Below are 27,200 nucleotides of genomic sequence, written 5' to 3' on the forward strand. Positions count from 1 at the left end.
AGGCAAGAATACTGGAGTGGGTTGCCATTTCCTCCCTCAGGGGAGCTTCTCCAACCAAGGGATCAAACCTGTGTCTCCTACAGGTCTCTTGCATTGCAGGCGGATTCTCTACCGCTGAGCCCCCGGGGAAGCCCTACTAACTTTTACAGGACATTTCGGGAGGTTCACAGACTTCCGGAAGCCCGCTCCTGTGTCAGAGTCCAAGTTAAGAATCCCTGGATTCATGTCGGGTGGTGAGATAAGGGCTTTGGTAAATCATAGTTCTTAAAACACAGGTGGAATGATACAACACGTCTGAGAAGTCGTCTTCGAGGTCATCCACGAGCAGAGACTTGAGCTCGTGACACGCCGCAGGAAAAGGGAACAGCAAGAGCCAAGGCCCCGGGGGACGTAACCTGCTCTCCGGACTCCACGAACGCATCCTTCCTCACGTGCATTTCTCTCCCTCACCTGTTCTCTCCGCGTCCCCGCCCCCTCCAGTCCTCGGGGCACCGGCTCTCTCCTGGAAAAGCTTCCAGGGCTCAAGGGCCGCCCCAGCGGACACTTTCAGGGAGCGATGAACTGAGAGTTGGGGAAGCTGAGCTGCTGCCCTTGATTCGGTCTGTGGTTTACTCTGAACTTCAGGTTCCTCGATACTCCGACGACATCTTTACGGTCAGCTCCTGACATGGAACTCCGGTCTCAAGACTCCTCTCTTTTTCCTCCTTTCCTCCCGGTCTCCCTCACATCCCTCAACCCCTTCCCGCGGTTTCCTACGCGCTCTTCTGAGCCACCGTCCCCACCCCACTCTCCGACTCCCGCCTTTCATTCCAGGTTGGCGCCTGCGCAGATGGCCGGGAGGATGCCTTTTGACCCAGCCTGGTAGCCGTAGTCGGCTGGAGCGCCGGCCGCCGGGGATTCTGGGAGAAGATGGCGGCCGCCGTTCACCCCCGAGTTGTCCGGGTCCTGCCAATGTCACGTAAGTGTCACCGGGAACCGCGGCCCCGGATGGGGAATCCGAGATGCAGATCTAAAGTTTTGGGAGTGGCGGCGTGCTGCAGCGGCCGCGCTGAGTCCCTGGGCCCCCTGGTTTTTCTAGGTCCCCAACTGCCTCTGTCCGGTTTCTCCTCTCTCCTTCTCCGGCTCATATATTAAAGTTGTGCCCTTGGGAAAGGGCCTTTGCGGAGAGAACGTGAGCAACGCGAAGGGAAGAGGAGAAAAGAGGAGAGAGACTCAGAGATACGGCTGTAAGGTTGCTGTTTAAGTTGCTTAGTTGTGTCCGACTCTTTTGAGACCCCAAGGACTATAGTCCACCAGGCTTCTCTGTCCATGGGATTCTCCAGGTAAGAGTACTGGAGTGGGTCGCCATTCCCTTCTCCAGCTGATCTTTCCGATCCAGGGATCGAACTCGCGTTTTCGGTGTCTCCTGCATTGGCTGGCGGATTCGTTACTACTGAGCCACCAGGGAAGCCTTGACTTTGGTGTTATAAGAAATACTGGGCAGAGAAAGAGACGTGCCCTATGATATAGTTTATATGTAGAATCTAAAAAATAATAATGTAAGTGATTAATTTATTTACAAAACAGAAACAGACTCACAGACATAGACAAGGAACTTATGGTTACCAGGGGAAAGGATGGGTGCGGGGGATAGTTAGCGCGTTTGGGACTGACACGTACACACTGCTATGTTTAACACAGATTGGCTCAGATGACAGAGAATCCGCCTGCGAAGTGGGAGACCTGGGTTCGATCCTGGGTTGGGAAGATCCCCTGGAGAAGGGCATGGCAACCCACTCCAGTATTGTTGCCTGGAGAATCCCCGTGGACAGAGGAGCCTGGCGGACTACAGTCCATGGGGTCGCAAAGAGTCTGACAGAACCGAGCGACTAAGCACAGCACAGCCAACAAGGACGTGTTGTATAGTGCAGAGAACTCTGCTCCACATTATGTAACAGCCTAAATAGGAAAAGAGTGAAAAGAATAGATGTAAGTATATGTTTGAAAAGAATAGATGTAAGTATATGTATAACTGCAGAGAAGGCAATGGCAACCCACTCCAGTACTCTTGCCTGGAAAATCCCATGGATGGAGGAGGCTGGTAGGCTGCAGTCCATGGGGTCGCTAAGAGTCTGGCACAACTGAGCGACTTCACTTTCACTTTTTACTTTCACGCATTGCAGAAGGAAATGGCAACCCACTCCAGTGTTCTTGCCTGGAGAATCCCAGGGAAGGGGGAGCCTGGTGGGCTGCTGTCTATAGGGTCGCACAGAGTTGGACACGACTGAAGCGACTTAGTTTAGCTTAACTTATGTATAACTGAATCACTTTGCTGTACACCTGAAACTAACACAGCATTGTTAGTCAACTATACTTCAATATACAGTAAATTTTTTTTTTTTAAGAAATATTGAGGGGCAGGATAGGAATCTGAAATGAATGGGGAAAAAGGGATGTTGGAGGAAAGATTGACTTTATGACTTTGTGAAAGCTCTGAATCAGTCTAAACTTCAGATTCTGTGTATGACAGTGGAAATGATCATACCACAACATCAGGGAATTTCTGAGAAGATTCAGTAGATTCAAGTAGTATTTATAATAGTACTTTTCCAAATCAAAATAAAGGAAGAAGAATAAAGGAATACCTTAAGATTTGTCTAAGTAGAGTTTATTGTCCATTCTGTTCTGACTGGATCTTCTATGGTCCTCAAGTTGAAAGCACACATTTGCTCTTCCACTCACTAAGAGAGACTAGAAAAGCAAGGAAATTGGGAGTGCAGCTTCATCATTATTTCACTCTCCTATCCTTCACAAACATGCCCTGTGTCAATCTCCAAAAATTGCATTTTCCCATTGTGTATTTCGGTTATTACAGAATATCATTTGCTCTCAAAATTAGGTGCATGTCAGAATCATTCTTAGAGCTTTATAATATTAAACAGAAATAGGGACTCACTGAAGAGCTATTGAATCAGAACTTTTGAGACTGGCTTCTTCCACCTTACATTTTAAAAAGCTCCACAGGTAGTTCTAATGCTCAGCTGAGTTGAGAGCAGCAGTATTTGGGGGATTCCTTTTTATTTTCCACCTTGGGTAGAACAACTCCACACCACTGGCCAGGTGTTTGGAGCAGGCCATTTACAATGAATGGTTTCTTAGCCTGACTTCTTTGCAGAGACATTTGCTGGCTCTTGTTAAACTGTTACATTGGTGTCGCATACTGTAGGTTGTGAATCAAAAACTGCAATTTATGGAGTACCTGCTACTAGCTAACCACAGTCATTGACATTTACATACATTTCTTTTCCCCTTTAACTCATTTTTTCCCCTAACTGATGCCGTACCTTATACTCTTTACCACTCAGCTTTGTTGTCTCTGGTAAAGTAAGCTTTTGAGTAAACTCTGGAGAGTTCAGTCTAGTGTGTAACGTAATCAAAACACTACAGAACTGTGTAAAACACAGTGAAATGCAGAGAGACAATTAAGTACCCGAGGAAGTCAGAAAAGGGAGAGATTAAATGGCAACCCACTCCAGTATTCTTGCCTGGAGAATCGCATGGACAGGGGAGCCTGGTGGGCTATACAGTTCATGGGGTTGCAAAGAGTCAGACACGACTGAGCGACTTCACTTTCACTTAGATCATTTGAAATTGGGAGGGAAAATTGGAAGGCTTGTGGAGAATTTCAGTACTTCCACTGATTTTTGTTTGTTTAGAGCTGTTATGATCTGGAGAGTCAGAGGGGTTGGGCTTTTTCCTGGCACTGGCAAGGGCAAGGGGGTGAGAAGGGAAGCAGGATGTAGAATTCTTCGGAGGCAGTGAAATGACTTCCTGAAGATCTGAAACAGTAGGAAAGGGGGTTGAATACCTCCTTGGCATGTACGCCAAGTCGCCTCTCTACTGTCTGACTCTTTGTGACCCCATGGACTGTGGCCCGCCAGGCTCCTCTGTCCATGGGATTTCCCAGGCAAGATTCGAGAGTGGGTTGCCATGCCCTCCTCCAGGGGAACTTCCCAACCCGGGGATCGAATCCCTGTCTCTTACGTCCCCTGCACTGGGGAGCAGGGTCTTTACCACTAGTGCTGCCTGGGAATCGCCATTGGATGGAATCAAATAATGGAGACCTTTGAAAGCCAAGCAGAACGTAGCCAGTGGTCATCCACATGGGTTTTGTAAGAGGAACCGATGATATATAAAAATACAGTATTAGGACTTAAAAAAAATGTTTTCTGTAATAGTAATACCTAACACATAGTTCAAACTATATACCAGACACTTTTCTAAGTGCTTTCATATATACTGCATAACATGTATAACATATTGGAACTACATAGAAGGTGCATGTAATTTACAAATGATACTTAAAAAAAAAACAAAAACACTAATGCAGTGTGCCAGCAAATGTGTTTGGAGACTATTGGTTTAGATATTAAGTAGGAAGCCAAAGTAGGTTTAATGAATAAAGACTATTATTTCCCTGATGGTGTTCCCAGTAAATGGAAGAAATGGAGAGCCTGGAGTCGGAGGGTAATAACTTGTATTTGTGGAGGACCCCAGGTGGCGCTAGTGGTAAAGAACCTGCCTGTCAGTGCAGGAGACAGAGGAGTCCCCGATTCGATCCCTGAGTCAGGAAGATTCCCTGGAGGAGAAAATGGCAGTCCACTCCAGTATTCCAGCCTGGAGAATCCTATGGACAGAGGAGCCTGGCGGGCTACAGTGGTGAAGAGTCAGGGGTCGTGAAGAGTCAGGCAGACTGAGCTACTGAGCGGCCATGAGCATGTATAGAGTGCAAGGTACATACATGTGCAAGGCACTTACCCATTTGTTATTAATGTTCACGCCAGTCCTCTAACATGTAAGCTCCGTGCAGCCAGGGACTGTGTCTTTTTTACTGTGCTAGTCACAGTTTCCTGAATAGTGCTTAGTCTGTAATTGTTGAAAAAACAAACAACTGTGTGAGATGAGTGTAACATTGCCTTCTGGGGATTTTCACAGTAATAGTATCAATAAGTGAAAGTAACTGTTACTCACGGAATGCTTCATGTGTGCTGGGGTAATGTACACGTTTCCTCCCTTGGAGATGTTCATACCTTGACTCTGGTAATTCTCCCGATTTTGATTGCTCTGGTCTTTATCCTGTGCCCTAACTTCCTTACTCATTATTCTGATCATTCCCTTTCATACATTCTCAACTCCCCAGTCTCTATCCCTTTGTCATAAAAGGGGGGAAAAAAAAAAATCAAAGCTGATTAAATCAAGGTTTCTACCTGTTTCCTACCTGCTCCCGAGCAGTGGAGAGCTGAGCTAAGGAACACTCCACATGAATTGACTGTTCTTATTTTAAATTCATGAATAAAAATCTCAAGTTAATTTTCAGCATATTTTTCTAGGAAATTTGCTTTTCCTTTCTCCATATGACTAGTTGATGTTGCCAGTCTCCTAAGACTTCTCGCACATGCTTCTGTCCTATTCCCAGCTTTACAGAGAATGTGAAGGAATCGGATGGGAACCATCTTTTCCCCACTGTACAAATCTGAGGGCTGAGTTGGGGTGATTCTCTGCTCTCCCTCCTCTTACAGTGGATGAGCTTCTCCTGGTCTGATGGAAGGCCAGTCAGTTCCCTCCCTTGGCCTTTGGTCTCTTCCTCCCTTACCTCTTCTTCCCTCTCCTGGGTCACTGACATTTTCCCTCTGCTGGGGGTTTTCCATTAGCATATAGATATGCTATAATAGCTCATGTTAAACAAGCGCTTCCTTGTCTTCTTGTTCCTCTAGTCCTGTTTTTCTTAGTCCCATTACACCGCATCCCCCAAGAAGAATTTTCAATACTCCTCTTAGGACCTCCCCACTGCATTCCTATTCCAGAAAAATTGTTCTTGTTCAGGCCACTTACAGCCAACATCTTCTAGATCCTAGCTATCTGCCCTCTGCTTATTTCCCTTTTCAGCAGCATTTGATAGAGTTAACTGTTCTCTCCATCCATCACTTTCTTCATTTGACTTCTGGATTACCATTTTCTTTTGTTTTCTCTCTTTTTCAATCTCCTTTGCTGGCTCTTTGGTTTAGGCACAGAACCTCTCCGAGCTGTGGTTTTCTGGTCTACAAAGTGGTAGTAAAGATAATGTGAAATAAAATAATACCTAAGAGGGATGCCGGATGCCTCTGTAAGTTTAGGTGTTATTTAGATGTTATTATTTTGTTACTATTATGTGTCTGATCTGCAGTGTTTGTTTTTTAATGTCAGTGGTTTCAGTACCTGTCTGGTAAACTAGGCTCTTTCTCCAGTTCCACACTTTTGAATAGGGAAAAACTGGTTTCTGGGCAATCATCTCTAGTAAGCAGACACAGCCTTACTTTCTTAGTAGCTTACTCATCAACTTTGGATGATTTTCAGTGGTGTTGTACTAAAGGTACTGTCTGAATTGCACTCTTAAAAAAAAAAAATCATCTTTTATCTCTGCCTCCAGCCCATAGCACCGTCTCTGCTTTCATTCATCATCAGTTTCACAGTCTGCTCCAGGCGCGTCTTTTGCTGTTCCCTGCACCAGGCTTATTCATTTCTCCTACGTTGTTAGATGTATTAGGTGTTTCACGTGGAAATCTATCTTTTCTGTCGTTACTCCCTCAAACCTTTCTCGGAATGCATTATTCAGGAATCCTTCCTCAAGGTCATCTAACTTATGGCGCCTTTAGTTTGCATTCTTTCTGCTCCTTTCATGGGGAGGTTTATACCCTCTTAATTTGTAATTGCTTATTATTTTTCATACGGTGATTTATCTTTCTAGGTAAATTATAGCCTATAGGACAGGGAGTTTGTGTTCTAATCTTTATACAGTTTCCTTGTGTCCTGTGGATTCTTGGTTGCAGTCATTTGTATTTATTGTTGCGGTTGGCACTTCAGTTATAACTTGTAATTCAAAAGTTAACTTTGCACTGTTACCTAAGTAAGTGAAAATACTGAGAGCAAAATAATGTTGGCGTTTCCAGGAAGGGAAGCTCTCTGTATTCATGGTCACTTTTATGTGCGTTCTGGGTTTTCTTCAAGGCTCTTCTGTTCCTGCCCTAGCCGCCTCTGTGTTTCACAGCCCACCCCGGCGCCAGCTTCATCATGCAGTCATACCACATGGGAAAGGTGGGCGTTCCTCCGTCAGTGGGATTGTGGCCACTGTGTTTGGAGCAACGGGATTCCTGGGCCGCTATGTTGTCAACCACCTTGGTAAGTCAAGTTCCTCAAGTTCAACAAACTCCAAAGCTCTTTATTATGTTTATCTACCGAGAAGCTGTGAGCTCTGTTTCTTTTCATTGTCACAGTGTTTTGAATTCCTCCTATCTTGGATTTATGTAGTTTTAGACTCCTGTACATTCAGAGCAGGCACAGACTTCTTGTACAGGACATTAATACAGAAATAGGGAACCCTGAAAAGTTACAATATCTCTGTTGAGGTTATGTGCTCTGTGGTGTCTGACTCTTTGCAACCCCATGGATTGTAGCCTTCAGGCCCCTCTGTCCATGAGATTTCCCAGGCAAGAATACTGGAGTGGGTTGCCCTGCCCTTCTCCAGGGGATCTTCCCCACCCAGGGATCAAACCCTTGTCTCTTGTGTCTCCTGCTTTGGCAGGTGTGTTCTTTACTGCTACGCCACTTGGGAAGCCCTATGACATCACGAGCATAATGGCAAAATATATTTTTTAAACTAAGCATAGCAGTGATTCACGTATCATACTAGAATATTCATTGGAAGGACGGATGAAAAAGCTGAAGCTCCAGTAATTCGGCCGACTGATGCAAAGAGCCGACTCATTAGAAAAGACCCTGATGCTGGGAAAGGTTGAAGGCAGGAGAAGGGGATGACAGGACGAGATGGTTGGATGCCACCACCGACTCAATGGACATGAGTGTGAGCAAGCTCCAGGAGATAGTGAAGGACAGGGAAGCCTGGCATGCTGCATTCCATGGGGTTGCAAAGAGTCGGATACAACTGAGCGACTGAAGAACAAAAACAGTCATACTGGAACTGAAATGTTTACAAAACCACTGCTGTATAGTGTAATTGTATTACGTTAACATTGATCCTTGCTTCAACCTGTTCTTTTCTAGGTCGCATGGGGTCACAGGTGATTGTCCCCTACCGGTGTGAGCCGTATGACACCATGCACCTTCGTCCCATGGGTGACCTGGGCCAGATCATCTTTATGGTGAGAGCCCGGGTTACTGATCATCGGAGCCGACTAATGTAAACTGCTAAGGTCATTTCTGGGAGAGAGAGGCAGTATAACCAAGCAGCAGTTTCCTGCCAAAGTGGACCAAGGGTATCCTCCATTCACAGGCCATTCTTGTAAACCCTAGTCCAGCGCTTAGCAGACTTTTTTCCCTAACGAACCAGACAGGAGATATTTTAAGCTTGGCAGGTCATGATTACCCAGCTCTGCCCTTGTAGTTTGAAAGCAGCCACGTGCGTGCTTAGTCGCTAAGTCATATCTGACCCTTTGCGATGCCACGGACTGTGTCCCACCAGGCTCCTCTATCTGTGGAATTTCCCAGGCAAGAGTACTGGAGTGCATTGTCATTTCCTTCTCCAGGGGATCTTCCCGACCCAGGGATTGACCTGCGTCTCCTGCACTGGCAGGAGGGTTCTTTACCACTGAACCACCTAGGAGGCCCCCAAAACAGCCATAGACAATGTGTGAACAAATGGGAGTGGCAGTGTTCCGATAAAACTTTATTTACAAAGTTAGGTTGCAGGCTGGATTTGCCTGCGGTCATAGTTTGCCAGCCCCTGCTCTTAACCCATGCCGGACAGTAACCTTTGGCCACATCGGCTCTTGAGCCCTTGAAATGTCACTTGGTCTGGATTGAGGTATGCCGTAAATGAAAGACTTGGTTCTAAGGCAATACTATGCAATATATTGTTAGTAATTTTTCACATTTATCACATATTGAAATAGTATTTTGAGTATGTTGGGTCCAATAAGGTAAATTATTAAAATGAATTGCTCCTGTTTCTTTTCATTCTTTTCATTAAATGAGGCTAATAGAAAAATCAGAATTACATGTGTTCTTCATGTTACATTTCTCCTGGACAGTGTTTCTCTAGACAGAGAAGATTACAAACAGGGTGGTTTATAACCTGGCTAGCTTTGCATAGATGTCACTTGAAACACTTCTTCCTAAGTGTTCAGTGTTGTTACTCTGCAGCCTTCAGGTTCGTCCTTTAGGCCAACAGTTGCCAGGAGGGCAGGGCAGTGGGATGGGGTTGGGGAGAGCCTGCAAGGGAGCGGTAAAAAATGTGTGGCCCTTTTTGGTTGTCACGTGACTGGAGTCCATATGGTTTATTAGGTGGGGACCAGGGATGCTGAGCATCCTCAAGTGCACAGCATGGTCTTTTCCACGCAGAACTATGCTGTCCCAGTGCCCGCAGTTTCTGTGGAGAAACACTCGGGGCCTGGGTGCCTGGCTCAGCTGCTCACATAGCTGACTTCTCTTTCATCATCCTGTCTGGGCCTGTACTCTTCCTCTGACACACTCTCCTCTTTTAAAAAACGTTTGTGTTACAGAACTGGAACGGGAGAGACAAGGACTCAATCCGAAGAGCCGTGGAGCACAGCAGCGTGGTCATCAATCTGGTCGGGCGAGAGTGGGAGACCAAGTGAGTCTCGGCCTCCTGTCTCTTCTTTGCAGACGGGTTGAGGGCTCAGTGGATGTTTCCTGGGCGTGTAACATGCCAGGGATTGTAGCTGTGACATTTTTAGGTAGTTCATCAGTGTTGATTGAACAGCTTTTTCACACCCAGGGGCCACCCTCCCCACTTGACCCCTCCCTTCTTCCCACACACCCCGACCCCCCAGCTGGGGATTTAGTTGGTGGTAAGTCCAGTGTGCAGACATTGTGACATGCTGCTCATGAAAATCCAGGATAAATCGTGCGAGTGCAGTGGGTGTCGTCACCTTGCCGGCCTCGCCACTGTGGGTCCTATGTTTGGATCTTTCCAGCTGGGATGGGATAGGAAGGAGGGTTTTCCTGTTCCCCAGACTAACAAGCTACACACTGGTTTTTCTCGTGTGAGCAGTCTTCTCAGTCTGTTCTCCATGTTGTTAATCAAGGATAGCATGAGTGCCTGTTTGAAATTGATTTTTAGCCCCTGTGTGTGTTGTTTATCAACAGGTAGGGTTGTGGGGTTTATTTTGTATTGAGGTATAGCCGATTAACAATGTTGTGACAGTTTCAAGCGTGTAGCCGAAGGGGTTTTAATCCTGTGGTTCTGCAGCTCTTTGTTTATGCTCTTTCTCCGCACTTGTGAGAGTTTAACTTAGATGTATTTAGGGTGTGCCTGCCTTGTCACATATTTTTAAGTTCTCTGATGACTTATTCAGCCTTATTAGCCCCTGAGATGACTATCACAGCCCTTTGTACAGAGCAGGCTCTTAGTTTATGTTATTGCATCAAATTGGTGAGTGATGTATTTTTTTTTTTTTTAGTTTCCTTTTCTCCTTCTGAGGGAAACAAAGGCCCAGGAATAAGAAATGATTTCCCGTCCAGCACCCAGTACTTCCCCCCTCCCCACCCAAACAGTGCAGCCAGATGTTGTTAAAGGGCCTCAGCCGTGGGGAGCCCTGAGGGCAGAGGACAATACCTATGCTATTTGATCACTTACCGTCAGCCTGACATTATGGTAATGACAGTGAGCAGGCCTGTAAAATTAAAAAAAAACAAAAAACTATTACCTTTGACTTCGGGTTAAATCGTTGCTATTTAAAAGCTTAACTATTATGAATCCCAGCAGTCATATGGAAACCAGCTTATCATAGAAAGCTTTGCAATCCCAAGTCAAGTGTTCTTAACCACCCCCTGTTTTTTCCTTCCAGAAACTTTGATTTTGAGGATGTTTTTGTCAAGATTCCCCAAGCCATCGCTCAAGTGTCCAAAGGAGCTGGAGTTGAAAAATTTATTCACATTTCACATCTGAATGCTGATATTAAGAGCTCTTCTAAGTATCTGAGAAACAAGGTACAGGACAAGTCAATTTGGAAAGAGGTTCACAGAGCTGGGGTTTCTTGGCCCCTTAGGCGCGTGAGTTAAGTGAGAAAGGTTTCTCACTGACGTGTCCAGAATTAGGGGATTTCTAGTTCTCATGTCCAGGGTGTGATTGTCATGTGAGTGAGGCGTGGTTGGGTGTTTTCTGTTTGCAGTGAACTGTGCTAAGCGGCTGCAGAGATGGGTGGCTCATCCTGTTACCTGTGCTCAAGAGTGTAAAGTTTCTTAGTGCGTAACAGAATTACAGGCTAAACACAAAAGGTAGAGTCTGATTCCTGTACCAGAGTCATACCTGTGTCACCCAGAAAAGCTCAAGGACTGTCTTTCTTTCTCTGACCCCTGCATAGTCATGCCTTATGCCTTTGGAGGAGTGATGTGAAAGCTGGGGTGACAGGATAAATATCTGCAAGGGAAGATGGCTGTTCACATTGTAGTTAGCCGTCCTGGACTCCCAGAAACCCCAGTGTGGTCCCAGTTGTGCCTGGAGATGGACCAGCCTCGTTTGGAGTTGGCCTGTAACCAGAGATGTTTTATCAGCAGGGACGCAGGAGGGGCTCTGGTGCCTGGAGCTGCCTTCGGCATTTGGTTCCTTCCATGAGGGGTCTGCTTGGGGTCAGGCTGATAAGGACCTCAGAGTTCCTTGACACTGGCTCCAGCTGTTGGATCCACTGTGATCTTTAACTGAACAGATCATTTATTAAGCACCTTCTGTGTGCTCCATGGTATAGTGGGTGCTGGGGAGACATGGTCTTAGCTCACATCGAGTTTCTAATCCATTGATGAAAATAATTCCACATGCACCAGGTGTTGCTGAGAAGCTTGGGGAATCTTATAAAAACATCCTCAATATCAACATTCCTGGAAAGAAAAAATAGGAATTGGTTAAGAATACCTGACTCAGGATTTCAAAGCTATCTGTGAGAAGCTGGTTTTCACTCTGTTGCTTGAATTCAGAATATAATAATTAAACTTTTAAATAGCAGTCGTTTAACCCAAAGTCAGGAGAGTGAAGGCAGAGGTGGGCCATGGACTCTAGCCTGGAGCAGATGTCAGTGAGGGGTGGTATGGAGAAAGGCAGAAACAGTGGACTGAGGTCCTGGGCAGGTGAAGGGTTGCATCTCAGGAGCAAAAGAGCAGGGAACAGGCAGGCTGGCAGCCCAGGAGCTTGTCAGCAGAGAGCAGCTCAGAGGAGGGGTGCTTGGGCATGCTCTGATCTGCAGCATCCAAGTTGAGAGTGGGGGGCATGGGGTGGAGATGAGGTTTTTGGAGTTGAGAAGCTCAAGAAACTGAGGTCCGAGTCCTCTGGGCTCTGATGCTACCCCTGGCGGGCACGGGAAGGAGGGAAGGCCAAGCGAGGTGCTGACAGCTACACTGACCAAGGGGCCTTGTCTCAGAAGGGACAGGGATCCCGAGAGAGGGTGTCGCAGCAGAGGAGGTGAGGAAGGAGGGCCCCGTGCCCACTCCTCTGGGCCGGCGTGCCCTGCTGCCGCTTCCGTTGCTGTAGCCTCCTGCACCCCACCCTCCTTTCTCCGGCAGGTTGCTCATAATTGACACAAACGAGTGTTCTTGCCTGGAGAATCCCAGGGACAGAGGAGCCTAGTGGGCTGCCGTCTATGGGGTCGCACAGAGTCAGACACGACCGAAGTGACGCAGCAGTAGCAGCAGAGAATCTGTGATTGGAAGGAAAAATGGAGGCCAGAAAAAAAATCTCTGCTGATTTTTCTCTTTCCTTCTTCTGCATAAGTTTCCCTGGAATCAATATGGAAAGAAGCCCATATGGAAAGAGCTAAACGATGCAGGGCTCTTTTGTGTGTCATTTTCTTTTTAAATTCTGTGTACATGAATCCCCCCACTTACTGCCGGGATTACATTCCCAGACCCTCAGTGGCTGCCTGAAACCAAGGATGGTACAGAACTCTCTACTATATGCTTTGCTTACCCTGTACATACATACCTGTGATCAAGTTTCATGTATAAATTAGGCACACAAAGACTGACAACAGTAACTACTAATAAAAAAGAGCAGTTATAATCAGTTCAGTTCAGTTCAGTCGCTCAGTCGTGTCCGACTCTTTGTGACCCCATGAATCGCAGCACGCCAGGCCTCCCTGTCCATCACCAACTCCTGGAGTTTGCTCAGACTCACGTCCGTCGAGTCAGTGATGCCATCCAGCCATCTCATCCTCTGTCGTCCCCTTCTCCTCCTGCCCTCGATCCCTCCCAGCATCAGGGTCTTTTCCAATGAGTCAACTCTTCGCATGAGGTGGCCAAAGTATTGGAGTTTCAGTGTTGGCATCAGTCCTTCCAATGAACACCCAGGACTGATCTCCTTTAGGATGGACTTGTTGGACCTCCTTGCAGTCCAAGGGACTCTCAAGAGGCTTCTCCAACACCACAGTTCAAAAGCATCAATTCTTCGGTGTTCAGCTTTCTTCACAGTCCAACTCTCACATCCATACATGACCACTGGAGAAACCATAGCCTTGACTAGACGGACCTTTGTTGGCAAAGTATTGTCTCTGCTTTTGAATATGCTGTCTGGGCTGGTCATAGCTTTCCTTATAATAGATTGTAATAAAAGTGGTGTGAATGCAGCACCCCACCCTGTCTGTCGCTCCATCTGCTAACTGTGCTCACCCTTCTTCTCGTGATAATGTGAGATTCATGTGCCAGCAGGCCCGAGGAGGAGGACCTGAGATTTCCCCACACCACTCAGAGTAGCATGGACTTTAAAAACTTAGCAAGTTTTTCTGGGATTTTCCATTTAATATTTTTAGGCTACAGTTGACCGTGAGTAACTGAAAGTGGGAAGCAAACGGCACATAAGGTGGGGGTGGGGGGTGGTGTGCCTATAACTGAGTGTTATCATAGGATGCCCTTAGCCTGGAGGCAGACATGATCTGGAAGGACCCGTGGTGTTCTGATAGCAGAAGGATGTTCTGGTAGTGGAAAGATGGAAGTTTCGCTCACTTACTGCAGAGCTCTGTTGTGTTTGGCTGTCTAGGCTGTTGGAGAGAAGGAAGTGAGAGAGACGTTTCCAGAAGCCACCATCATAAAACCGGCTGACATCTTTGGCAGAGAGGACAGATTCCTCAATTATTTCGCAAGTAGGTTTTCTTCCTTCAAATAGGAGAATGACCGTCTTGGCATCATCTATTAAATACTTCCATTTTATACGCATCTGTGGTGCTACATTGATCATACGCTTCATGTCTGTTTCCACCTGCGTCTTTCTCTGGGCTTCTTGTGTTGCTGGCCTGTTGATTAGAATGGGGCGCAGGTAGAGCTGCGCTTTGGGAGTGGCCCAGCAGTGCAGAGCGGCAGACAAGTAGCCAAGCCGTGGTCCTCTTTCCTTGTTCTTCCTGTCCCTAAGTGTTTGACCGTCCTTTCACTTCCTGTGTTTGTTGTGTGAAGAACAAATAAAGGTGGCTGCCTCTTAATAAGATGGTTAACTCCCGCAGAGTCAGCTACATTTATTTATTTTTACTATGCAAAATAGCTCGGGACACCCAGAGATAGGAGGGTCTTCAGGCAGGTGAGGCCTTCTAAGATGTTGCCTTTGTTCTGCCAGATATCCGCTGGTTTGGTGGCGTCCCTCTTATTTCCTTGGGCAAGAAGACTGTGAAACAACCAGTATATGTAAGTACCCTGGATAAAGGAGCTTTGGCCGAATTCAAGATTCGAGTGATCAGTTTTCAGGTTTTATCCTAATTCTGTAAGTTCTGACATTTTTGTCTCTGTCAGATTGCTTTGACTGACTGACTGTTTGTCATTGTACCTGAGAGACCCAGGTACCCTGTGCGTTTTCACTTGTTCGTTCATTCAAGAGAAGTGTCTTGAGGAATATCACTGGGATATTCACAGTGTCTCTGGGCATATCTGTGAAGACACAGATGCGTGCTGCCTCACGCTGGCCCCAGTCAGGGGCAGGTCCGCATGGCAGTCGTCGGGCAGTGGGACAAGTGCTGATGGGGAGGGGGTTTCACGTAGGTACGGCAGAGGACAAATTTGGAGGTCAGGGAAGGCCTCCAAGGAAGTGACGTCGTAGGGGAGACCCTGAAGATGACTCGCAACTGGTCAAAGGCAGTGCGGGGGGTGGAGTGGCCCAGGCAGAGGGGACCAGATGTCAGGGAGCAAAGGTGAGAACCGTGTGGAGTCCGTATGGTGATGAACCAGGGTTTCTCCGCTGGAACACTGTGCACTTTCTGGGTGGGATTACGCTTTGTTGTGGGGCTGCTGTGGAGCGGCCTCCAGCCACCAGATGGCAGTAGCTCCTCCGCAAACTGTGCCGATTAAAACTCTCCAGGCGTTTGCCCGAGACTCCTGGGGGCCCGAATCACCCCCAGTGAAAACGGTGGGGTCTGATATAATATGCATTATTATGTTATATGTATATTATATATTATTATATATCATAAGTGAAGTGAAAGTGAAGTCACTCAGTCGTGTCGGACTTTTTGCGACCGCATGGACTGTAGCCCACCAGGTTCCTCCTCCGTGGGATTCTCCAGGCAAGAATGCTGGAGCGGGTTGCCCTTTCCTTCTCCAGAGCATATTCCCGACCCAGGGATCGAACCCAGGTCTCCCGCATTGCAGGCAGACGCTTTAACCTCTGAGCCACCAGGGAAGCCCTAAATATATATCATAAGATTATTTTAAAAGTCAAAATGGTAGAATATTGGGTGTTCCATGTGGTTCAGCCTCATGGTTTGTGACAGCGTGGTGACAGACGAGGAAGAGAAGGAGGATGATGACGGGGTGAGATTGGAGCCGGTGGGACAGGCCTGGGCACAGCCTGGAGATAAACATGCTCCCACTGGGGAAAGTATTGATTTCGGTGACCCTTCCACATGGAGCTGATTTGAGTCCTTGAGAAGTGGCTTTTAGGAGTTTTCTGAAAGCAGGCAGTGATGTCATTTTAATTGCATTATTTTGTGGTGATCGATGTGGCTTGCTCTCCTTCCTCCCTCCCTTTTTAAAATTCTCTCCCACATCTCTCTGTTGCTCTCTCTTTCAGCAATTACTGAAACGTGTTATAATTTCTTGTAGATTGTGGATGTCACCAAAGGAATTATTAATGCAATTAAAGACCCAGATGCCAGAGGGAAAACTTTTGCCTTTGTTGGGTAAGTGACTGGAGTTTGACTTTAAGATCGTACCGCCTATTAAAATAAAAGGATTGTGACTTACAACAACAGTAATTTCTAGACATGTCACTCACAGGCTTATTTGTTGCCTTTTTCAGAAATGAACAACTTGAAAATACATAAAATAAGTCTATTTACAATGCCATCAAAAAGAATAAAATACGTATGTATAAATTTAACAAAAGAAACACAAGGCTTGTACACTGAAAATCACATAGCATTGAGGAGGAAAATGAAGGAAAACCAAAATAAATGGAAAGACATTGTGTATTCTTGGGTTGGAAGAGTCGATATTGTTAAAAGTGGCAATTTTCCCCAAATTGATCTGTCTATTCAACTTGATGTTACCAAATTTCAAGCAGGTTCTTTTTTTTTTTTTTTGCAGAAATTGACAAATTTATTCTAAATATACACAGAAATACAAAAGACCCACCATAGCGGAAACCATTTTGACCAAGAGAAATAAACTTGGAGCACTTAAGCTTTCCAATTTCAAAACTTACTCGAAAGCTCTGATTATCAAAACAGTGCGACACTGACATAAGAATAGATGTGTAGGTCAGTTACACAGAATCGATAGTCTAGAAACCAGACTCCATGTTTATGGACAGTGGATTTTTGAAGAGGCGCCATGACACAGCAATGGGGAAAGTAATCATCTTTTCAACAAATGGTACCATCCACATGCAGAAAGATGCCGCAGATTCTGATTTCACCCCATACTATACCAGCATGTACTCAACAGAGCAGATCTGTAACATATGCTTATCCAGGTTGAAACATGGCAGAAATAACTAGATTAACAACAGTACTCTTGTAATAAAGGACTTAGAACCAAACCCAGTAACTGCATTTATTGTTAAAGACACATTCCAGGTTTTTCATTCATTCTGTGAATTCTGAGAGGGCTGGCATGGACACTCCACTGGGCAAGTATTGACCAATGATCATGGCTGAGCATTGTGCCCATGTTCAGGTTTGAACAAAAGGCTGCTAAAGATTTCTTGATGTCAGAAAAGGCCTACTTCAGGAGAAAATATACAAAATGTTAACATGCTGTAGAGATGAGCAGCAGAAATCCACAGTGAGCACTCTAGGAAACAGAACAGTGGCCCTTACTCACCGGGGTTCTGAGAAGACTTTAGGAGAAAAGCAGAAAACCAAAACTTGAAAAGATACATGCACCTCAGGGTTCACTGAAGCACTGTTTACAATAAGTGAGCTGTGGAAGCAAACTAAATGTCCATCAACAGAGGAATGAATAATGATGTGAAGTATTAGCCATAAAAAAGAATGAAACCATGTCATCTGCAGCAGCATGGACAGACCTAGAGATGATCACATTAAGTGAAGTCAGGCAGAGAAAGATGAGTATCACGTGACATCACTTTTATGTGGAATCAAAAAATAAACTGATGCAACTGAACTTATTTACAAAACAGAAATAGAGTCACAGGCTTCAGAAACAAAGTTCTGGTTACCAAGGGGGAAAGGTGGGATAAATTAGGATTCTGGGATTTACCTATACACACTGTTATACATAAAACAGATAATCAACAAGGACCTTCTGTATAGCACAGGAAACGGTATTCAATATTCTGTATTAACCTACATGGGAAAAGAGTCTGAGAAAGAGTGAATGTATATATATATGTATAACTGAATCACTTTATGTACAACTGAAGCTCACAGAGCACTGCAAATCAACTATGTGCCAATACAAGATGAAAACATAATTATAAACAAGTTTAGCAGCCAACCATGCAGGATGAGAAAAGGGAAGAAAGAGGGTCAATGTAGGAGAAAGCTAAGTAATGAGACATAGCACAGGATCAGAGAAGTCCCAGCTGATCTGTGCTGCTGGGGCAGGAAGACTGAGGCATGAACAGACAAGAGTGGTGGCGGAACAAGGAGGCAGGGTCCAACCACAGCAGATCTTGTCTGTCCCTCTGAAGGGGTTCTGAGTTCCCATCTTCTAAACAAACAGAACTGCTGCAGCTCCTAGCGCCATTCCCCATGAGTCAGAACTGTCATCTTGCAGAAGGGAGACTTCAATAAAACAACACTCCCCATGTGCCAGGCACTGTTTCAGGCACCGGAAACTCTGGAATAAACAGCCTTGCTACTTGTCTCTCAAGCAATTTTTTTTCCCTAGATACCTCATTCACTAATAATTTCTTGAAAAGAAAAATAAATAACTAAAACTGTCATGGCCCTCTATGTCTTTCAGAGGCTGAAAGACAAGAAAGACTAATATAACAAAAATAAATAAATAATCTCCATATGTAAAAGCACAATATTCCCAAATCATTTTGCTGATCTCATTCAGTCAAACTGATAAAATCATAATTAAAGAGAACAATTTGTCAAGTCGCTACTAATGGTAGGTGTTAGCATATTGGACCAACCAAACCTTGGAAAATTTACTCTCTTGGTAAGGTTAACAGGTGTAATGCTTGGCATAAGCCACAACACAGTGTACACAACACAGAGAGTGTGCACTTAGGTCTAAACCACACCTTTGTTCAGAGAAGGCAATGGCACACCACTCTGTTAACTCAAAATAGACCAGAGACCTAACGGTAAGGGTTAAGCTAGAAAACTTTTGGAAGGAACATTTGGACCTGGGGTTAGGCAGAGATGTTGTAGATGTTACATCAGAAGCATACTCCACCAAAGACACAAGTGGATAAATTAGACTTCGTGGAAATTAAAAACGTTTGTGCTTCATAAGGCATCATTAAGTAAGGGATGAAATAACAAGATCATCAACTAAAAGGCAGAATGGGGTGGCAGAGAGGTATATGGAAAATTTGAGGATGGAGAGGAAGATAGGAGGCACCCCCTGAGAAAAGAGGGAAAGAGCACCCCCCCACCCCAGGAGCACCCAGTAGGACCGCAGAGCAGAGCTGAGCTTCTCCTTGAAGCTCATGATCAGAAATGTAAGGGGAGGCCCAGGAGTATGTTCTCTGCAACTCTGTCTTGCTGGGGGCTCAGGTGCAGATACTTGGATTAACCAGAGAAGGGTTTTGCTCTGCGAGGATGGGAGAGGAGCCGGGGGGTGAGGTTTTGTCAGGACATGTACAGAGGAGTGACTACAGTGCTGAGCCATGTGATCTAAGCTGGGAAGGACACAGCCTTCAGTGTCCCTTTCTCTGTGAGCAGAGACACTTAGACCATTCTGAGTCACAGTTAATGGAACTCAATGATGGGGGTTTGATGTTAAATGAAAAAGACATTACGGAATAGGATGACCTGTGTAATCTTATATTTATAAAAGCAAAAACTGAATAAGGGTATAAGAAGGATATATTAAATGTATTAGCTTCATCTTAGGCGGATGGTTTTTCCTTGTGCTAATCTGTATTTCCTATAGGACATACATGTTTTCCATTTTCACAAGAATGATGTTATCTTGTTAAACTAAAAACAGAAGTGTGTGAGGAGCAGGTAATCTGGAGAACTGTGAACCTTCTGTTCATAGGCCCAATCGGTACCTGCTCTTCGACCTCGTGCAGTACGTCTTTGCTGTGGCTCACAGGCCCTTCCTGCCATACCCTTTGCCACACTTTGCCTATCGGTAAGTAAAGCGCTGCTTTTTTGTGCTTCTAGAAAAGAGCTAACCAAATACTTTCCTTTGTGATGCTCCCCTCCCCAGGGGTTATAGGGAGTGTGTCCCTTGTGGTGAGATCTCAGAATCTCTAACCAGGAGGGGCTCCTGACACCTTCTTGACGTCCATCTGGGAAAGAACCAGAGGAGCTTAAGAAAGGGAGTGTGGCTTCATGGTTGAATAAACACCGTGGTGGAAGATGGAATCTGTAGATCTTCACATTCTCCCACTAGAAGTCCTGGGTGTAATTGGCAGTGTCTTGCTTGGCAGATCGTATAAAGGAGCAGTTAGGTTTCCCTGTTTATCCACTTGCCCAGGAGTGGGAAAGGGACCCTCCTTCATCAAGGCAGTCTGATCCCATGGCTGGGGAAAGGAACTTGGTTGATGTAGCCGCTTCCTACAGTTGCTTGTCTGTTTTCCCTGCTTCTTGCCTCACTCTTTCCCGTGTAGGTTTGTTGTTGTTGTTGTTTAGTCGTTAAGTCGTGTCTGACTCTGTGACCTCATGCACTGTGGCCCACCAGGCTCCTCTGTCCATGGGATTTCTCAGGCAAGAATACAGGAGCGGGTAGCCATACCCTTCTCCAGGGTGTCTTCCTGACCCAGGGATCAAATCCGCATCTCCTGCATTGGCAGGCGGGTCCTTTACCCCTGAGCCACCAGGGAAGCGCTCTGTAGGTTTGGCACCTTGGAATGATCACATCACACACTAAGGTCATGGTTAGGGACACTTTCACGTCCAGTTTGCCAGAGATTGATGAACCAGCATGGCAGTTGAATTCTTCATTTGCTTGATCACTCAGTCACTCTGCAAACATTTCTTGAATGCCAGCTGTGTCTTAGGCAATGTTCTAGGCGCTCAGGATGTTGCAGGAAACCCTCAAAAAGCCCATACACTAACAGGTGTCAGAAAAATAGAAAATTAGAAGGCAGTGTGGTGGTAGGATTCATTGATGTGTTAGCATAGAACCAGGACACAGAGTTGGAGGATTGTAAGCAGTGTTTTTTGGTTGTTTTTTTGTTTGTTTTGATTTAAGCCAAAACTATCCTTTTTGCCAGTGAAGCAGGTTGGACAGAATCTGAGGCTTGCTGAGTTCTTAGAGAACTTTTGACCTGCCTTCAGCTTCCTTTTCATTTTTTTCTTACCTCCCATTGGAATGATGTTTTTCAGGCTTTTAAAAAGCAGCAGAAGCCTGGGTTCAATGACTTTTTGCATAAAGGCCCCTTAGGACAAGCAGATTGAAGTAGAGCTGGCCCCATGGTTGCCCCTGGGGCACATGCTCCTTGCTCCACCTCCAGTCCTCTGTGGGATGTGGGGGCCCCCAGGAATTCCTCGCGTGCCTCCTTTCCCAAAGACACAGGAAACAGGAGCTCAGGTGACAGATGAGGAATCCCCCAGGTTTCAGTAGGATAAAGAGATGGCACCGAGGAGGCAGGTGGCCTTCTCGTCTGGGTTTTCTGTTGGCTTCCTGATTCAAACCCTAGATCTTAGGCGTTTCCTCACTTTTGAATCTCCTGGATCCTCAAGGCCCCTGCCTTAAGGTTCACACTTTCTATCTTGCACAACACCTGCCTCGCCCCTTAACAGAAGCATATCTGAATATCTGGGGCTTAACTCTGAATTTGACAGGCGTCACTCAACAGTGGATCTGTTTTGTTTGTCTTGTGGGCGGGGCAGCTGCACTCTCTCTTGGTTTTCCTGATTCAGACTTCCCTGGTGGCTGAGAGGTTAAAGCGTCTGACTTCAATGCAGGAGACCCAGGTTCGATCCCTTGGTTGGGAAGATCCCCTGGAGAAGGAAATGGCAACCCACTCCAGTATTCTTGCCTGGAGAATCTCATGGACAGAGGAGCCTGGTAGGCTACAGTCCACGGGGTCGCAAAGAATTGGACACAACTGAGCAACTTGACTTTCACTTTCACTTTGGTGGGGCCAAGGAGAGCCGGCGAGAGGCAGGTGGGTGGGCGGGCGGCTTGAAAGGAGAGGTGACCTCCCAGCTGGGAGCCGGGAGGTTTGGGTGCTCGTTAGTTTCTTTAAACACACTCAGTGACTTCCTGGCTCCCTGGCAGCATGTCGTGCCTGGCATGAGCAGGGAGCAAAGATGCTCATCACATGTGCCCTGTTTGTTCCTCTTCTAGATGGATCGGTCGGCTCTTTGAAATTAGTCCATTTGAACCCTGGACCACGAGGGATAAAGTGGAGCGAGTGAGTATGAGGGTGACCAGCCCTTGCTGGGTGGGTGATGGATGAGCGAGTGTTGAGTTCGCTCCAGGGACCTCTTGGGTCAACTCCACGGGCTTGTCTGCAGTCCCTGTGTCTCAGGTCAGCCCCGCCCATGTGCATGAACCTCACCCATGCCCAGCTTCTCCAGGCCCTGTCTTGGAGGTGTTCAGTTTTTCTCTCTCCCCTGGATCATCTCCACCCGCATATAGACGTGGCTTCCTAGCTCTGTGTGTTAAAGGCCAGAGTCCCGCCCTCGGCCCATCCCATCTGCTGCTGCCCTGATCGGCTGTGTCCTTGTACGTCAGACTTTCTGGAAGAGCGGGCTGTACCTGGGGCTGCTAGCTCCTCACCTCCTCCCTGCTTTAATCCATTCCTTTCAGCTTTTATCCCCACTGTCCCCCTAAACACTGCTCGTCCCAGGTCACCTGCAGGCTCTGCTCCCAGGCCCGGCGGTCAGCGCCCTGACCTCCTCTCACCCGCGGGGAGCCATGCTGATCAGAGGCGGTCCTCCTTCCTCTTGAAGCCCTGACTCCCCTCTGTTCTCCCTGGTTCTCTTGCTTCTCCTGCCCCCTCGATCTCCCTGGCTCACCCTCTGTCCCTGATCTCTGGTGTTGGGGACCAAGGGCTCTCTCTTCCGCCCTTCTCTGTCCTGGCTCTTTCTCTGGAAGACTCACCTCGTTCCGTCTGTGCACTCATGGTGGCAGATTCCGCACCTGGACTGCCCCCCGCCCACCCAGCAGCAAGCCTCCCCTCTGTTTAGCTGGGTAGTCATCATCTAAAACCTGGCTCGTCCAAAAGGAGAGCCGCAAACCTGCTTTTCTCCCAGGCCCTCTCAGCTCAGTTGGTGGTATCACTGTTCTCTGATACTCAAACCCCAAATCGAGGATTCCCCCTTGATTCCTTCCTTTCCTAACCCCTCTCCATGTAAACAGGACTGCCCCGTCCTTGCTGCTGGGCTGGGAGTGTTCTGTCCCCGAGTGTGCTCGAAAAGCAGCCCCCACAACAGTGACTGCGGAGCACTTGAGACGTGGCTTGTGTGACAGCAGAAATAAGATTTGAATTTTGTAAAATTGTAATTAAATTAAAGTCACTGCTTTGGCTGGTAGCTGTTGTTCTGGACAGCACAGACCGGCCTGTTGGTACTGCTGGGCGACACTCAAGTGTGCCAGCTCGCACCTCCTTCTTCCTACCTTTTTGTTCAACGTTTTATTATGGAACTATTTATCACAGTATTGATAATTTTCCACTTCTAGAAGAGTGGAGGATTGTGTCTCCTCTACCCACTCCAGTTCAGGCGGTAGGTCATTCCATCCTCTGACCCGACTCCGGGTGCCTCTCCCCTGCAGTGCGCTGGTCGCTCCCTGTCTCGCTGTCTCCATGCTGGTCTCCCTCACTGGTCATTTGCCCACTGCGTGTAGAAGTGTTTCTAGAGAGGAAACAAAACAGATGCCCTCTGCTGCCTCTGCCTTTGAAAACCTATTCCCTCTCACCGACAAGCAGCAGGCATCTTGTCCTCTGAGTGTTGTTGTTTAGTCCCTCAGTCATGTCTGACTCCGTGCGACCCCATGGACTGTAGCTCGCCAGGCTCCTCCGTCCGTGGGACTCTCCAGGCAAGAATACTGGAGTGGGTTGCCAGGCCCTCCTGCAGGGAATCTTCCTGACCCAGGATCGAACCCTCTTCTGTATCTCCTGCATTGGCAAGTGGATTCTTTATCACTGAACCACCTGGGAAGCTCCCTCTGAATGTTACCTAAAAGAAAAGATGAAACAGTCCTTGGAGAACGATGTGAACAGGCAGCCGTTGTCCCTGCTCTGACAGGCAGATGTCCTTTCTATGTTCAAGAAGGATTGGGCGGGAGAGCTGGTGGGCAGGACGCTCCAGCGTGTCTGACGGCTGCACCTTGTACATTTGTCACTGGGGAGTGTTGGGGCAGCAGGCTGGTGGGTTTTGGATTTGGTCTGGGGGTCACTGGGCAGCTCTTGGGGGAAGGATGGTGGACGTGCCTGGGCTGGAGAGGGTTGACGCTGCTGCAGGTGAACACCCAGCCTCCTCGTTTGCTCGAGGATGAGCTGGAGTTTTTGGAATCTCCAGGCTTAACCTCTTTCCCTCCAAACAATGTGGGTTTGAGTTTTGAGATCCATAGTCAGCATTAGTCACCCAGGTTAAGGAGAGCTGGAGCATCAAGGTTCACGGATTATTGCTGAGTGATCTTGATTCAGTAAAACCGAGGCAGAAAGCCATGCTTAGAGAACCAGCCAATCCCATTTCTCTGCTGAGCCTGTGGATCTGACAGTCCCTCTGCTCTATCCCAGACTGACTGCTCCTTACCCCTTACCTGAGCCCTGCTCTGTGGTCGGGGATAGACCTGGAGCTGACCCGTGGGGCCTTGCCTTTCCCTCCACACGCAGGCCCTTCTCTGTGCTCTGCTTCCAGTGGTCTCTGCCCACTATCCACCGAAGCCAATGAAGTCTCAGTGGCGGGACTCAGGCCAGCTCATGGGTTGGAGGGTCTGCGAGGCCGGCCCTCAATGCTCTCTGTGCCTCTCGTCTATCCGCAGATTCACACCACAGACAGGACCTTGCCTCACCTGCCAGGCTTGGAAGACCTGGGCGTTCAGCCCACGCCCCTGGAGCTCAAGGCCATCGAGGTGCTGCGGCGTCACCGCACCTACCGCTGGCTGTCTTCCGAGATTGAGGATGTGCAGCCGGCCAAGACGGTCCCCGCTAGTGGCCCCTGAGCCACCCGTGGCTTTTGGTGTCGTTCAGGTCACTACCCACCAGGCCACCTTTGGCGGAGAATACTGTATATAGTGAATGAGAGCCTCTATTAAAACCTGAGATGAAATTCTGTGGGCGCGTTTTCTTTCTTGATTTACAAAGGGAGAAACGCAGCCACCTAGAATTTGAGCACAATTTTCTTTAGTTATATATATTTAATACACGTACATCTTTTATTCTCTGAAATGCTGGAGGATTTTAATTTCCTTATTATTTATAATAGTGACACATACATCTTCTGTTCTCTGAAATGCTCTAGGATTTGAATTTCCTTCCGTTAGGCCACTTCTTGTGAATGTTCTAGAAGACTAGAACCCCTTTTTAAGGACAGAATATTGTGAAGGCCCCATGTGATATGTGACTGCCTGTTGACACACGGTAGTTGAAAAAATACACAATGTCCCATAAATAATCTGAATTCATCCACTTTGGGTATTTAAAAAAAATTAATGCTCTTTACACACGCTTAAAATATCCTATATACACAGAAAAACATTGTCTGTAGCCATGGATCTGCCCGCAGTAATCCCCCAGTCCCCTGCTCAGATCTGAACTTGTCAGGGGCTCCACCCCGCCACGGTCAGGACAGCACCCAGGTGGTTTCAGACACATGGGTGGATGGGACCCACCCCCACTCACCTGGTGTAAAGGAGGCTAGTGCTTCAGAATTAGGATCACTGCATAAGCTTTAACATCGCAGCCAAGACCCAGACTCAGAGTTGGTTTCTTGTCTGCAGATCCCTCAGGACAGTGTGAGCAGAAGCCCCTAGGAATTGTGGGTGAAGCTAACGCACCGCTCTTCTCTGCGGCCCAGGCTTGGTCACTTGGTCACCACCCTCCTACACGGCCCAGCCCCTTGCAGTGCAGCCCTCCATCCTCGGAGCGAGAGGGTTGGGCAAAGCCCTGTTCAGTTATAGCAACACCCGTCTCATCCTCGTGGAGTGAGGAACATGAGGGCTGAAGTGAGCTCTCTTCCCTGCCCCCTCTGCAGGCTCCACAATCTTTCATACCCAAGTGGATAGAAATGTGCTATTCAGAAGGTGGTTTCTGGACCAGTATTCCCTGTAAGCTTGTTGGAAATGCAGAATCCGAGGCCCTCTCCTGGCCTGTTGAATCAGGATCTGTCTTTTAAAAATCTTAAAAAAATTTTTTTGACCACACCACACGGCATCTTGGATCTTAGTTCCTCGACCAGGGATCGAACCCGTACCCGCTGCACTGGGAGCATGGAGTCTCATGAATGGGACCATCAGGGAAGTCCCAGGATCTGCATTTAAAAACTATCCCTGGGAGATGTGTGTGCACACTGGTGAGAGAAGCACTGATGTGCAGAAACCCTGAGTCTTGAGTGTGATTCCTGTTACTCATTCAAGTGACTGAGCCCCTCCCCAGACCTGCTGAATCAAGAATCTCTGGAGACAGCACTGCATGCCAACGAAATCTCAGTAAAACCAGAGGATAAACAATAATATATGATGAATTCGGGAAATTCAGTGGACTGAGGAGCCTGGTGGCCTATAGTCTGTGGGGTCACACAGAGTTGGACACGACTAAGACTAAACATACATATGATGAATCTGAAAAATAATCTGGAGAAAGGGCCCAGGTATTAACACGTGGATTTACCCTCATGCACACACATACGTGAGAGTCAGTATTCTAGGAAAAGGAGCACAACCTCGCTTTTGTCCTTCAGTTGAGAGAGCTCTTGGTTTCGATGGTGTTTCTGTTGGCCACAAGCCAGCCAACGGGCACAAAGGTGGTTTTGATTTGAAAACAGTAACTGTAAGTACGGTATCTGCATGTTCCAGTGACGCTATGGGTTATCAGTTTGTATTGTAACTCATGACGCTGCACACATGCTTTCTCTAGAAGTGTAGTTAACCTAGGAGCATGCTTTCCTGTCACACCCAGTGCCCCCCTTTTATGTTTTATAATACATCTTTTATTAGCCTTATGTGAAAGTTGTATTACAACCTATCTAATAACATGCAATAAAAATACAATGCCTTATATAACATATATAATAAAATAATATTGCCAGTAGTGAAAAAGCTTCCCTGGTAGCTCAAATGGTAAAGAGTCTGCCTGCAATGCAGGAGATCCAAGTTCGATCCCTCGGTAGGGAACATCCCCTGGAGAGGGGAATAGCAGCCCCATCCAGTATTCTTGCCTGGAGAATCTCATGGACAGAGGAGCCTGGTGGGCTACAGTCCGTGGGGTAGCATAGAGTTGGAAACAGCTGAGTGACTAAAACGCACACTCACCAGTAATAACACGTGAGCACAGGTACACTAAAGGACAAACTGAAGTGCTCGACAGCTTTCGCTCGGTGGGCAGCCAGCTCAGGACACTGGTACGCTGGCCAGATGCAAGGCTGACTCGGCCCCTTAAATAACTGGAGCCTCATTGTTCTTCCTGACGTCAGCTTCGG

At 47.0% G+C, this 27,200-nt stretch overlaps 1 protein-coding gene across 1 annotated transcript; it reads left to right on the forward strand.

Moving 5' to 3' along the window:
* Positions 1 to 836: 836 nt before the first annotated feature.
* NDUFA9 (NADH:ubiquinone oxidoreductase subunit A9) lies at positions 837 to 24,837 on the forward strand. The gene is made up of 11 exons (XM_040233760.1): positions 837 to 958; positions 7,024 to 7,194; positions 8,077 to 8,174; positions 9,534 to 9,625; positions 10,842 to 10,983; positions 14,015 to 14,117; positions 14,582 to 14,649; positions 16,060 to 16,136; positions 19,642 to 19,737; positions 21,904 to 21,970; positions 24,547 to 24,837. Exons 1-11 carry the CDS (start codon positions 910 to 912, stop codon positions 24,724 to 24,726), a joined length of 1,143 nt encoding a protein of 380 aa, XP_040089694.1. The 5' UTR covers positions 837 to 909; the 3' UTR covers positions 24,727 to 24,837.
* Positions 24,838 to 27,200: the final 2,363 nt, after the last annotated feature.

Source organism: Oryx dammah, unplaced genomic scaffold, assembly GCF_014754425.2.
Source record: "Oryx dammah isolate SB20612 unplaced genomic scaffold, SCBI_Odam_1.1 HiC_scaffold_29, whole genome shotgun sequence".
Classification (NCBI taxonomy): domain Eukaryota; kingdom Metazoa; phylum Chordata; class Mammalia; order Artiodactyla; family Bovidae; genus Oryx; species Oryx dammah.

Bases quoted from the DNA above. Each gene is read 5' to 3' on its own strand.
- NDUFA9 (XM_040233760.1), top strand. From the start codon at position 910: ATGGCGGCCGCCGTTCACCCCCGAGTTGTCCGGGTCCTGCCAATGTCA. The intron at 14,118-14,581 runs GTAGGTTTTCTT...TTGTTCTGCCAG, and splicing joins ATTCCTCAATTATTTCGCAA to ATATCCGCTGGTTTGGTGGC. The intron at 21,971-24,546 runs GTGAGTATGAGG...GTCTATCCGCAG, and splicing joins CGAGGGATAAAGTGGAGCGA to ATTCACACCACAGACAGGAC.